Source organism: Zootoca vivipara, chromosome 15 (assembly GCF_963506605.1).
Source record: "Zootoca vivipara chromosome 15, rZooViv1.1, whole genome shotgun sequence".
Taxonomy (NCBI): Eukaryota; Metazoa; Chordata; class Lepidosauria; order Squamata; family Lacertidae; genus Zootoca; species Zootoca vivipara.
The window spans coordinates 14,193,364-14,206,819 of NC_083290.1; the positions used below are offsets into that span (position 1 = coordinate 14,193,364).

At 50.3% G+C, this 13,456-nt stretch overlaps 1 protein-coding gene across 2 annotated transcripts in view; it reads right to left on the reverse strand.

The window, feature by feature from the left end:
- Positions 1–437: 437 nt before the first annotated feature.
- LOC118096791 (NADPH--cytochrome P450 reductase) overlaps positions 438–13,456 on the reverse strand; it is a 60,277-nt gene continuing 47,258 nt past the window's right edge. For both annotated transcript variants that reach the window (XM_035138969.2, XM_035138967.2), the window contains exons 11-16: positions 8,750–8,931; positions 6,885–7,034; positions 5,582–5,849; positions 4,668–4,813; positions 3,372–3,457; positions 438–1,970 (exon numbers count right to left, since the gene is read on the reverse strand). In XM_035138969.2, the coding sequence (XP_034994860.2) occupies positions 1,826–1,970; positions 3,372–3,457; positions 4,668–4,813; positions 5,582–5,849; positions 6,885–7,034; positions 8,750–8,931 (977 nt within the window). In that variant the 3' untranslated portion in view covers positions 438–1,825. The remainder of the gene's footprint in view (positions 1,971–3,371; positions 3,458–4,667; positions 4,814–5,581; positions 5,850–6,884; positions 7,035–8,749; positions 8,932–13,456) is intronic.

The window sequence follows — 13,456 nt, forward strand, 5'->3', positions numbered from 1 at the left end:
TGTGATTCCTTCCTTACATTTCATACAATTCAAATGGTAACCCAGCGTAAGAAATCGTGCATTGGCTGTGCTGCCTCCCATCTCCAACCCCAAATCCACAATAAAAAAAAAATCCTTCCAGTAGCACCTTAGAGACCAACTAAGTTTGTCATTGATATGAGCTTTCGTGTGCATGCACACTTCTTCAGACCACAGACCACGTTGTGGACTCCAAGTGGACCTCTCAGCCTGGGAAACCCTGTAGTGAAAGCTCTCTCCAAATAGTGGTCTGTTAAAGATTAGCAGCATTGGCAAGCGGGTTGCTGCCCACTACACGTGCCTTGATAATGTTATCAACGAATGGTTTGGTGGAAGGTAAGGTTGGGGGCATCACTCCAGTTCCAGCTTCAGCTCCACAAGCCCCCCCACCCCACGCAAGGCCACGAAGGAGGCAGAGCAAAAGAATCAGGCCATATTTTATTCCAAGAGCAAAGTCTCCTTACAGTTATGTACATTCAGCGGACAAGCTGCTCTCCCCAGCACCCAATCCAAACGTACATCCTTGGGCACACGCCGGCAGCTTCAACATGAACCATTAGGTCGCATGGCTGGGGAGGCAAGCCACGCTGGGACTGAAAAGCGCCATGGCTGGGCTCGGCCACGGCACACATTTTTCATGCTAGGGGCAGCACCCCATCGGTCTCAGCAAGGGGGAAATGACAGGCGGGCCTAGGAACTGGCTGGAGGGGGCCGCCATGTCCAGAATGGGTTTCCCCACTATTGGGGGGGGGAAATAAGTGCCAACAAAAGAGGACTGGACAGCCAGGTACTGTCCTCCTGCCCAGACTGAACTGTGCCACCCTGATCCACTGCCACCCTCCACGGCTGTCTGCTGGCACAGCAGAGAGGGGGAGAGTTTCATCCAATGAGGCTGTAACAGGAGGGGACCCAGGCAAAAGAGAGGCAGCACGGCCATCCCCAGACAGGTGAGCCTGGGACATGCCAGCATGCAGCACAGGTATGGGATTAGGACAGCCACCAACCCAAATGCACACCTCCCGCTTTTGATCCAATTTCACACAGGTGGTATAAGGTCTCCAAGCTTGTTCTAGGCACAGTGAAGGGGGGGAGAAAGAGAGCCACCCTCGGCTCACACTGCTGGCTTCTTAAATACGCCGTTTCGCTCTCCACTTGACCCCCATCCTGTTATCCTACTGTGGACCCCCCCCCCAACAGCACAGGTCACTGGTCACTAAAACCCAAAGCAATGCCATCTCCGGCTGTGGCAGGAGTACCCTTCACAGCAGCTTGGGAAAGGGGCGGGGGTGGGGGTGGGGGAGAAGAGCCTGATCGTTTCCCACAGGCTAACTTCCGAGGAGTTAAGGGGAGGGGGTCAGCACCCGAGCCCCGCTTTTGCAGCTTCCCCTGATGCAGAGATGCCTGCCAGACGGGACAGGAGAGAAGTTCCGTTTCCCAGAAAAGTAAGTTTTGACGTGTAGAGAAGGGAGGGTGAAACGCACTGCACACCCAGAAGTCCTCTCAGCAGCAGCAGCAGCAGCAATGGAAGAGAGAGAGAAGGAAGAGAGAGGGAGGGAGGGAGAGAGAGAGACTGGTGATTCTGGCCTGAGGTGGCCTAACCTCCCCCTGGAAAGCCATCCAAGTTGCCCTGCGGCACACTCTTAGCATGGAATGAATGGGAGGTAGCAAGGAGGGAGCCAGGTGTGCACACCTGCGCACAGCCCCACAGGGGGGCAGAATGTGCAGCCAAGTGAGAGTCCCTTTCCTGCCCCTCCTGCAGACCCCCACTGAGAACCGCCCCCCTCTACCCAGCAAGCACCGCCCCCCCCTAACTCCAGACGTCCAGGGAGTAGCGTCCCTTGGTCATCAGCTTCTTGACGTAATCCACAGCCTGCTGCTGGCTCATCTTCCCGTATTCAGCCACGATCTCGTAGAAGGCGTTTTGCACGTCGCGGGCCATGTTCCGGGCATCGCTGCAAAGAGGAAGACCCCCGCAGAGGGGGGGGGAGGTCCCGTCAGGTCAAGTGCAGCCCTTATTTATTGCATTCCTACCCAACCGGGTCGCTCACTAGTTTGACAATCGAACCACACAAAGTCTCTTCAGATTTGACTCAAGGGCAGGTTTTGGGTGCAGGCGGGCAGGGTGGGGAAACACACACAGGGGTGACATTTCAGTGGGCAGCTTCAGGTTAGGGCTGAAGCAAACTGTGAAAGTTTTATGCAACTTAATGTAGCCTCATGGGGAAATGTTTTTTTGGAAAATGAGCAGAGGGCTCATCGAATCCAAATCTGGTGAGCAAACAACAGCAAGCCCTCTATTTAAACACCAGGAAGGACTTTCCGACAGTAAGAGCTGTTCAACAGTGGAGGTTGTGGACTCTCCTTCACTGGAGGTTTTTAAGCAGAGGTTGGATGGCCATCTGTCACGGATGCTTTGGTTGAGATTCCTGCATTGCAGGGGGTTCGACTAGATGACTCTTGGGCAGGCATCCCCAAACTGTGGCCCTCCAGATGTTTTGGCCTACAACTCCTATGATCCCTAGCTAACAGGACCAGTGGTCGGGGAAGATGGGAATGGAAGTCCAAAACATCTGGAGGGCCAAAGTTTGGGGATGCCTGCTCTTGGGCTCCCTTCCAACTCTAAAATTTGACAATTCAAATCCTAAGTCTTAATTTTTAAAGGCTCACAGCTCAGTGACAGAGCAGAAGGCACCAGGTTCTGGGAGGAAACCCTGCTCAACAAATGGAACTCATATTGGGTTTGAAGACAGATTCCCCATTGTTTTGGGAGACAGAGGCATCATTTTCTTTCAACTAAAACACTGCTCTTGAGATACACAGCCTTTTGGTGGTGAAGTTCAGCTTCACCACTTCTCGAGAACTTTCAGTAAATACTTGTACGTGAAGCTGACTATCGTAAGCCAGGCCATCGGTCTGCCTTGCCCAGGACTGTCTCCTCTTACAGATATAACCTTAGCCCAGTTGCAGAGCCCCTGCTTTGCATGCAGAAGGTCTCAGGTTCAATCCACAACAGCATATCCAGGTAGGGCCAGGGAGCCACTGCCAGGAGTGTAGAGTAGCCTCACTTCTGAGCTGAATTGATGACCTGGAAGTTGCCTTAAGATAGTCACCCAGGCCAACTCCTTTGCTTAAGGCAGGCTCTTCAAGGCAGGATACAGCAACTGCCCTCTGCCTGCAAACCTCCTCACTAAAGGAGAGTTGACCTCCTCCTGAGCCAGCTAAACCCAAAGGTTTAGCCAAAAATTCTGCTCCTGGGCAGTTCCCAGCCTCCTCCTTTTCCTGCTTGCTCCATCTACTGCGGCAGCTGCCTCAAGAGAGGGCTCTGCACACGCACAACCAAGCCCCATACTCACCCACACACGTAGATGTGCCCATTTCCTTCGTGGATCAGCTTCCAGACATTCTCCTTGTTCTTCTTCAGCAGGTGCTGGACGTAGATCTAGAGAAGCAGAAGCAGATTTAGGGGGTGGGATGGGCAACAGAAGCCGTTCAAGCTTGTGAAGTCTCCCAATTGTATCTTCTGCAGTCGCATTGTAAGATGCACAAAGCAACCTCCCACTCTCTCGCAAAAAAACCAAACAAAGCAGCCCTTAAACCAGGCATAGGCAAACTCGGCCCTCCAGATGTTTTGAGACTACAATTCCCATCATCCCTGACCACTGGTCCTGCTAGCTAGGCATGATGGGAGTTGTAGTCCGAAAACATCTGGAGGGCCGAGTTTGCCCATGCCTGCCTTGAACACTTTAGTTCAGCCCTTTCCAAGCTTGCTAGGGCTGGTGGGAGTTGTAGTCAAAACATCTGGAGGGTGCCGGGTTAGCATACTGTGTGGCATACACTAGGAGCAGCCAATGTGGCAACTTCCAGGTGTTGATGGGACTCCAGCCCCCAGGAAGCACAGGCAATGGCCAGGGATTTATGGGAGTTGTATTCCAGCAACACCTGGAAGGTGTTACAGAATCTTATCCTCTGCTTCATTAAAACACACACACACGCATAGGGAAAATATTCTAGTCCTTATGATTGCAAAGGTGACTTGGCACATTTAAACAGAGAGGAGCTGAGGATGACAACTCTGTGGACAATCGCAGTGGCCCAACCACAAACTCGATTGGGGAGCATAAATATCGGCCTGGCAAGAGTTCTTTGCCATGTTTCTCAGCTGCACCGGGGGCGGGGGGGGGAGCGAGAGAGACAAGGACGCGCCCCTCCTCTCCCATCAGTGCAATCGCCTTTCCCACCCCCTGAAGAGGCCTGCCAACCCTTAGAAGTGATTTGTGTGCTGCCTTTGTATTTCAGATGCCCCACTGCTGACTTCCTCCTCCTTTTTATGCTGATACTCTTATGACAATTTGCATTTCACCTTGCATTCCTCATTGAGGTTGCATTTATAGAACTGTTTTGATCCTTATGCCGGACAGATGGGACGTTGTGAAATTTATGTCGCATGCGGTGAACTGCCATGTGGCCTTCGGATGAAGGACGGCACATCCAATTAATTAAGAGGAGGAAGGCAACAATGAAGAGGAGGAGGGCGATGGTCTCACTGCAGTGCCAGAATTATGCTTGACAGACACAAAGCCCTGCAAAAACCGAGGGAGGTGCACAGGAACACAGAGTTGGAAGGAGCCCAGAGGGTCATCTAGGAATACCTTCTGAGGTTGGTCCCTGGAGAAAGCGACGTTGAGCTGAGTGAGGGCCCCTTCCTTGTGAAGCTTGGCCAGCTCCTCCTTGTAGAGGTAGTCCTCGTTTTCGTGCCGGCAACCGTAATAAAGCACCGTCTCGCCCACCTCCTTGCCTGGAACGCAAAAAAACAAACAAACCACCCTTCACTCTGGTGCAACTTATTGACAGGGCGCCCCCTTGTGATGGAGGCTGCCCACTGCGTCTCTGCGTGAAGCCCTGCTCTGAGCTGGCCTCCCAATCGTCGTGAGGCTCATTTTTAATTTTTTTTATTAAACTTGTATCGTGCCCTTACAAAGGAGCTCAGAGACAAAGAAGTGGGTTGCAGGGTGGCATCTAGTTTTCCCTCCCAAGGTGCCAGAGCCAAGACAGGGAGGACTGTCCTCGTTCTGATTTGGTTTCAGGCAACGCCAACATTGCCTGGCAGCGTTGATCTCCATCTCCATTACATCAGCAAGTCAGTTCAGAGCAACGGCAACACTTCACGCCCTTGCTCTGATTTGACTTCAGAACATTGCTATGCCGCCTGGCAGCACTGGCCTAAAAAGCATCGTTAAGTCAAATCAGAGCGAAACAGTGCTTCATGCTCCCACCCCACCATTTTACAGGGGGAAAGAACTGCGGAAGCCATGGAGAAGCCAGAGGTTTCTACAGGGACACCTCTCCATCCAAATTTCAGGCAGGCAAGAGCAGTTGCAGCAGGCATAGAGCACAGCCAGTGAGCGGCCAGAGCCCCAAGGGAGAGACGCAGCACTCTAGGCCTTGAGATCCCTCATCCCCTAGTGCAGATTGTGGAATTCAACAACAAGCCACCCCATTTGTCCACTGACATGGCCAATCAGAGCCCAGTAAAGAGGGTGGGCTTGTTTGGAACGGCACCCACCTTGCTGCTTGAGCCAGCCCCGCTCCTGGATGAAGCCCATGAAGGGGGCAATGCCAGTGCCAGGCCCGATCATCAGGACGGGAGTGCTAGGTTTGAACGGCAGGCGGAACTGGGACTTCCGGACATACATGGGCACTGTGGACTTGTGCCCATTCTCGTTGGGCTGCTTGTTCTTCAGCCAGGTAGTGGCCACCCCTTTGTTGACCCGGTCCGTCTTGGTCTTGTACTCCACCAGCACGGCGCAGATGTGGATAGAGTTTGGTTGCACCTGGGAAGGGGGAGAGAAGAGAGGGAGAAGGCTGATGGCAGGGTTGGTGGAGGAGCTTCAAGTCCCATGCCTGGGCCGATGACACTGGAGGTGCGGTTGGGGGACAACCAACGGCGGTGCTGCATGTGATCCCAGTGACCAAGCTGGGATAGAAGGACTCTGCAAGCCCTGCCTTCCTCTCCCCCACCCTTCGCCCCCAAAAGTCTCCAGTCTGCAGAATTAAAATGAAACACTATGAAGGTGCCAGGCACGGAATGCCAACTGTCAGTGCAGCTGGCGTGAGGGAAGGAGGAGGTCAGTTTGACCAGTCCTGTGGGAGGAACCCTCCACTAAAAAAAAAAAAAGGACCTCTGGACGGTTAAGTCCAGTCAAAGGTGACTACAGGGTTGCGGCGCTCATCTCGCTTTCAGGCCAAGGGAGTCGGCGTTGGCCCACAGACAGCTTTCCGAGTCATGTGGCCAGCATAACTAAACCGTTTCTGGCGCAACAGGAACCGGAGCGCATGGAAACGAAACGCCATTTACTTTCCTGCCACAGCGGTACCTATTTGAGTACAGTGGTATCTTGGTTTAAGTGCACAATTGGTTCCGGAAGTCTGTACTTAACCTGAAGCGTACTTAACCTGAAGCGAACTTTCCCATTGAAAGTAATGGAAAGTGGATTAATCCGTTCCAGATGGGTCCGCAGAGTACTTAAACTGAAAATACTCAAACCGAGGCCTACTTAAACCGAGGTATGACTGTACTAGAACCGGCGTGCTTTTGAACTGCTAGGTTGGCAGGGGCTGGGACACAGCAACGGGAGCTCACCCCGTCGCGGGGATTTGAACCGCCGACCTTCTGATCGGCAAGTCCAAGAGGCTCAGTGGTTCAGACCACCCGTGTCCCTAACCTCCACTAAAGGCTAGCGCTGGCAGATTGAGAGAACTGAATGCCACACATTAAACCAGCAGACAAGGCCTGCTAGGTTGGGAACCTGAGGAAGCCCCGGAAAACACCTCCCTCCCACCCTCTCCCTACGCCTCCCGGTGCTCACCTTGGACGTCGAAGCGATGGAATAGTAGCGAGCCTGCAGGCGGGGCAGCAGCTCGCAGAGGTGGTCAATCGGGGGCCGGAGGGAGGGCGTGTCCTGCAAGATGGCCAGGATGTTCCTCCGGGCTTCAACGACCCAGCTGAGGTACAGCGTCTGCGTGGATCAAGGGAAAAAGAGACGCCCCCCCAGTGAGCCACATAGGATGCTGGGCAGGCCCACAAAGAGATGCACTTGCTTGTCAGGGGTTCCTAAAGGGAGCAGTAGCGCCTCCTGGGGGCAGGAGCAGTGGGATGACCTGGGGGTGGGATGCTAAGAGGAAAGGAGGACTGTTGGGAAGGGTGGTCCCAGAGGTGTACATTTAGCTATGTATTTTGTGGTTTTTATATTGTAACTTTATATTGCGAACTGCCCCAAGATCTACAAGCATAGGGTGGCATACTAATACTAATACTAATACTAATACTACTACTACTAATAATAATAATAATAATAATGTATCAAAAAGCTGGTATCACTGGATCAAGTTCATCCGTTTTGTTGAATTAAACTAAATAGTTTTAATTAAATGTGCCATTCGTTGCTACTGTTTTAAATTTTATTCTGTTAGTGCAGGCACCCCCAAACTTCGGCCCTCCAGATGTTTTGGACTACAGTTCCCATCTTCCCCAACCACTGGTCCTGTTAGCTAGGGATCATGGGAGTTGTAGGCCAAAACATCTGGAGGGCCGCAGGTTGGGGATGCCTGTGTTAGTGGGCTGTGCAAACCGCTCTTCTGAAGAATGCTTTTTGGAGGGTAGGGAGCACTGGGAGTGAGTTTATGGAACTCAAAAGGGGCAGCGGCCCAAAAATGGTTTGGGAACTACTGTACTGAGTTATAGGCCGTCCCCTGAAGAGGTGTGCCTCCCTGCCCTGACTTGTTAGAATGACCCGCAATGTTGCATGCAGATACAGAGAACTAAGAGGAGATTTTAGTGCAAAAGGACTGTAAGGTCCGTTCTATTGCAGAAGGCAAATACTTAAGGCTGAACAGACCTGAGCATGTGCTCAGCTTAAGAATTTGTTTTCAGCACCATGAAGGAGCCCAGCTGGTAGGGATGGGGAGACAAAGGGGATTCTCTCCCTGGTCAAAGCCCTGGAGAGACACTGCTGGTCTGCAAGGAGAATCCTGGCGGAAAGGGCCGGTAGGAGACCCCTTGTTGCTCCCTGTCCTACCAAGCTAAGTGTGAGCTGGTGAGCTGAGCTCACCTCCCTCCAGTCATCTCAGTCAAGGGTCTTGTAAACAAACACAGGGGTGAAGAAAGATCATTTGAGCGCAGATCATCTCTACGCTGACGTGAGCTGAAAACAAGTCCTTCTGGGCTGCAAAATCAGGGCAAACCTCCAGCTATTTAAATTTCAAGAACTGCCGTTCTGGGGACTGGACGGTTCATCAGCTTGACGTAACAAAAGGGAATCAATTGGAAGGACTGCTGGTTTGGGGGTGGGGTGGGGTGGGGTGGGGTGAGAATACGAGTTTTTTGCCTCTCAGCAATCAAAGCAGGAATCGGACATTCAGTGAGGTGAAGCAACAGACGGAGTATGTGATTCTCTTCCCCCAACCACCAGACGCTCTTTCCTGCTGGACCACTGAACAAGACTCCTCTAACTTGGTAGTGAAAGGGTTAAGCAGGCAGGCACACACACACACACACACACACACACACACACACACGGCTGAAAAGCAGCCCCTGCCCCACTCAGCTTGGCCCACCACGCCCCCGACACACAACGGCCAGCTCCGGAATGGCAGAACCCCAATCGAAGTTTCCGAGACGTCGCCTCCACGCCACTAGGGGGAGCTAGCTGCGGAGGGTGTGGCCGGGACCTACCTTGCCTTCAGTGTGGGAGGAGGCCATCTTGCGCAGGTGCTCCTGCTGGCTGGCGTCCGTGGCGTACTGCGCCAGCTCGTAGAGGACGTTGGTGCGGGGCGGGTTTGTGATGTCCAAGTAGTACGTCAGGGCTGTGCGGTAGGTCGTGGGGCAAGGGAACGGGTGCTTCTTGTTGGATTCCTCTGCAGGAAGGAGGCGGAGAAGGAGAAGGGAGAGTTTGGGAGCTGCGCTGCCACAAAGTACAGCTGCGGGGGTCTTTTTCTGGAAGTCCAAGGAGCTCCCCAACCCTTTGGTGGGCCTGCATGGGCCACGGTTATCAAAGCAGTTTGATGCTGCCGTTTGTGGTCTCAATTTGGAAATTGGGCTTCCCCGATAGCAGGCATGTCCAACAGGTAGATCGTGATCTACAGGTAGATCACTGGACGTCTGCGGTAGATCACTGGTAAATAATTGGCTCCCCCCAAAGAAGCTGAACAACTGTGGCTCCCCTAAAAAAAAAGCTCAGCATTTTACCTCCTCCCTGAAAAAACTCATAGAATCATAGAGTTGGAAGAGACCACAAGGGCCATCCAGTCCAACCCCCTGCCAAGCAGGAAACACCTTCAAAGCATTCTTGACATATGCCTGTCAAGCCTCTGCTTAAAGACCTCCAAAGAAGGAGACTCCACCACACTCCTTGGCAGCAAATTCCACTGCTGAACAGCTCTTACTGTCAGGAAGTTCTTCCTAATGTTTAGGTGGAATCTTCTTTTTGTAGTTTGAATCCATTGCCCCGTGTCCGCTTCTCTGGAGCAGCAGAAAACAATCTTTCTCCCTCCTCTATATGACATCCTTTTATATAGTTGAACATGGCTATCGTATCACCCCTCAATAACTTTCACCCCCACCCCACCCCACCCCAAGGCCTTCCTCCTTCCTAAAAAAAGGCTCAACAACTTTGACCTGAACCCCCAAAAAGGGGGTAGATCCCTGCCAGTTTTTAACTCTGTGAGTAGATCGCAATCTCTTGGGAGTTGGCCACCCCTGCCCTATAGAGATGCCCCCCAAAACCACCCCTGGGGGTGCCCTGTGAGCTGTTCCATAAGCTATGGAAGCCCACATGACTGGGGCTCAGAATACAGCCACTTCAACAGTGGTCTCTCCCACCCTGCGATTTTCCCATTCTCTCTCTCTTGAGATTAAGGCAGACCCCACCACTCTCACTGGGGTTTGGTGGCAGAAGTGACTCCCCTATGAAAAAAAAAGGCTGCAGCTCTTGAGACTTTTTAGTTTAGAGAAAAGGCAAGTGAAAGGTGACAGGATAGAAGTTTTCCAGAGATGGAAAGAAGATAAAAGTCCCTACCAGAGAAGAATAGCGGATTATGCCAAATTGGGGGGGGGGGGGGAAATGACCGGAAGAATCAGAAATCAGGAAGACCAAATTTTGAATAAGGAATGGGGGAATTTTATAACTTAGTAGAACTGGAATAACACTTGTAGTTTAATGGTGAATTTTGGTCTTAATGGAGATGTAAAAGATTTCGATTATCATAAAAGATGCAGGAGGAAATGATTAACAATAGGACCCACAAAGGGGACAAGGTAAGTACAGGAGATTTCTTTGGAATCTTGTTTTTATGTTGCATATTGGGTATGTGATTGTAAAGCTTTTGATCTGAAAACCAAATAAACAATTTATTTAAAAAAAGGAAAAGGAAAAAAAAAGAAGTTTATAAAATGACACATGGCATAGAGAAAGTGGATCAAGGAAAAAGGTTTTCTCCCTCTCATAGCCGTAGAACTCATGGACATCCCATTAAACTGAATGTTGGGAGTTTTGGGACAGGCAGAAAAAAAAGCCCTTCACTAGGTTAAACTATGGAACTCCTTCCCACAGGAGGCAGTGATGGCCACCAACTTGGATGATTTACAAATGTTAACAGGGGCTAATAGCCACAATGGCTATGCTCTGCCTTCGTAGCTGGAGGCAAAGATGCTTCTGAATCCCAGTTGCTGGAAACCACAGGAGGGGAGAGGAGGGCTCTTGGGCTCAGGTCTTGCTTGTGGGTTCCCCACAGGCATGTGAGTGGCCCCTGTGAGAACAGGATGCTGGACTAGATAGAGAGGTCACTGGCCTGATCCAGTAGGCTCTTCTCATGTTCTTTTGAAGGGAACTCGTGCAAGCCCATTCACGCTTGAAACCAGAGCGGCTCAATTGAAGAAAAGGAACAGCAACCTTGCCGTTATCAAGAGATAAGTATCATTCCCTTTGGAGTAAAGCCATAGTAAATAAGATGCTAAGTACAGGCCTTCATCCACCCAGCCTGAGGTCACGTGACCTTGACTCAGAAAAGATCATTGTTCAACAGAGGATAACAGATATAGAAAGGCAGAAGGATCTGAGTAAAGTACCTCACTTTCTTATTCAGGAGGAAAGGAGATACATCTCTCGCCCAGCTACGTACCTATCCCCATCTGGAAATACCCTCTCATCGAAGAGCTTTCACTTTAGCCCGAAATCGCATAATGCCCTCAGCAGTTCTTCAAGGGAAGTACAAACGGATCCCAATGTGCGAGAGATGCTGCCCATGTGCATCTGGGGAAGTGGAAACTATAGGCCACATGCTCCTGCGAGGCAGCTACTACGAGGAGGTGCGAGGCGAGCTCATCCACACGACGCTGGCTGAGCTTCCTGGACGCTCGGACAATTTCTACAGTGGTGCCTCGCTTAACGAATGCCCTGCTTAACGAAATTTCCGCTTAACAAAAGGATTTTTCGAGTGGAGGTTGCCTCGCTAGACGAATTCGTTTTATGAAAAATTCGTCTAGCGAATCACGGTTTCCCATAGGAATGCATTGAAATTCAATTAATGTGTTCCTATGGGCAAAAAAAAAATCAAATAAAATTTCAATGCATTCCTATGGGATTCGCTAGACGAATTTTTCGTTATAAGAAAAGACCCGTGGAACGAATTAAATCCGTCTAGCGAGGCACCACTGTATATAGAGTGGCTTCTTTCAGATGCCAACTCTAATGTGGCAGCAAAGGTAGCCAGGTTCTGCGCTAGAGCCGTAAAAATCTGAGCCAACCTACTTAGTAGTGCCCAAAAATTTGTTGTACCCTCCCAAGTAGTGATACCCTCTTTTATCTAATAATTTTTATAATGGTTAAAATGGTTTATATTTATTGCTTATATTTTAGATTGTATTTTGGATTGTTTTATGTATATATGTGTATGCTGGTCGAGTACCGTATCACTAAACTAAACTAACAGCAAATGAATGGGACAAGGAAGTCCTGCAAGAAGAAATGAGCGTTACGAGAACCGACTCCCTGAACAGCCTTAATCCGCCTCAATCAGCCACTGGGCAAGGAGCCGGCCTGAAGGAAAGCCAAACTTCTCAAAGGAACCTTCTGGGCAAATGCAAAGAAACTACAGATGACAAAGTTACTCAAGGCACTCCACCGCCACTTAACTGTGAACTCAATGGGATGAAGCGAGCTCTGCAGCCCGCAGAAAATGCGTGGACGATCTCAGGTTCATAGAGAGGATGGGAAAAGATTCTGGAAGGCAGGCTACACTTCAAGCCCAGGAACCAGACTGGACAGCTGGGCGCCAAACAGCTTTAGATCCAGAACCCCATGGGAAGAGAAACTGGTTCTGCCAGAAAGCTCATTCCAACTTGAATAGCTCTTTTGTTTTTCTCTTTTAAAAAAAGCTTCTTTGCACCAACATGGAACTAAGATTGTGCAAACAGAAGCAAGTGTTGTAACGGAAGTGCAACTCTGCGCGATGCCATAAAGAGTGTTCAGATTTGGAAATGCCTTTGGGAGTAGACAATTTTATCAGTTTCTTGGAGAGTTACGCCTACTGTGCTGTAGAAGGCGGGTGGACCTCTGTTTGGTATGCAAAGGAGCACCGAGGAGGGAAGAAGATTAAGGGTTCATCTTATAATCATAGAATTGTTGAGTTGGGTGGGGTCCCAAGGGTTATCCAGTCCAACCCCCTGCAATGAAGGATTCTGGGAAGTGCAAGTAGTTGAGGGTGCTGAGAGTTGTTCGCAGGCCCCCATTCCCCTCAGATAGTTACAATTCCTAGAGTAGTTAAGCAATCAAACCCTCCTCACAAAGAACTATGGGGAATTTTAGCTCTGGGAGCTGAATAGGGGACTCCTAGAGACTTAGCACCCATAACAAACTCCAGCTCTCAGAATTCTCTGAAGGAAGCCATGACTGCTTCAAGTGGTATCATAGTGCTTTTAATGTATTGTGTGAATGTGTGTGGCCATAGTATGCTGTGAGGCATTAAATGATAATAATGAAGGAGGTTTGGGTAAGGCTTGCCATATTAAAAAAAATATGGCACAGTTGTTGAGGGTTGTTTCATTTTGGCCAAAGTTGTTGAGCTTTTTCATTTTTATTTTGCAAAATCTCAAAAAAAGAAGAAGTTTTTGAGCTATTTTTAAGGAAATCCACCAAAATCTAGACTTCCGACAGGGCCTGCCATACGTCCTGGACACTTCAGTGATTTCTGCCCAGACACTGCTCTCGGAGGAGGGTGCCTGTGTCTCATCTCCTAGGGAGCCGGTGATCTGAGCTCGCCTCCCTCCAGTCAGCTCAGTGAAGGGTCTTGTAAACAAATGCAGGGATGAAAGATCATTTGAGCACAGGTCATATCTACGCTTACGTGAGCTATTTACATTTTGAGGACTGCTGTTCTGGAGCCT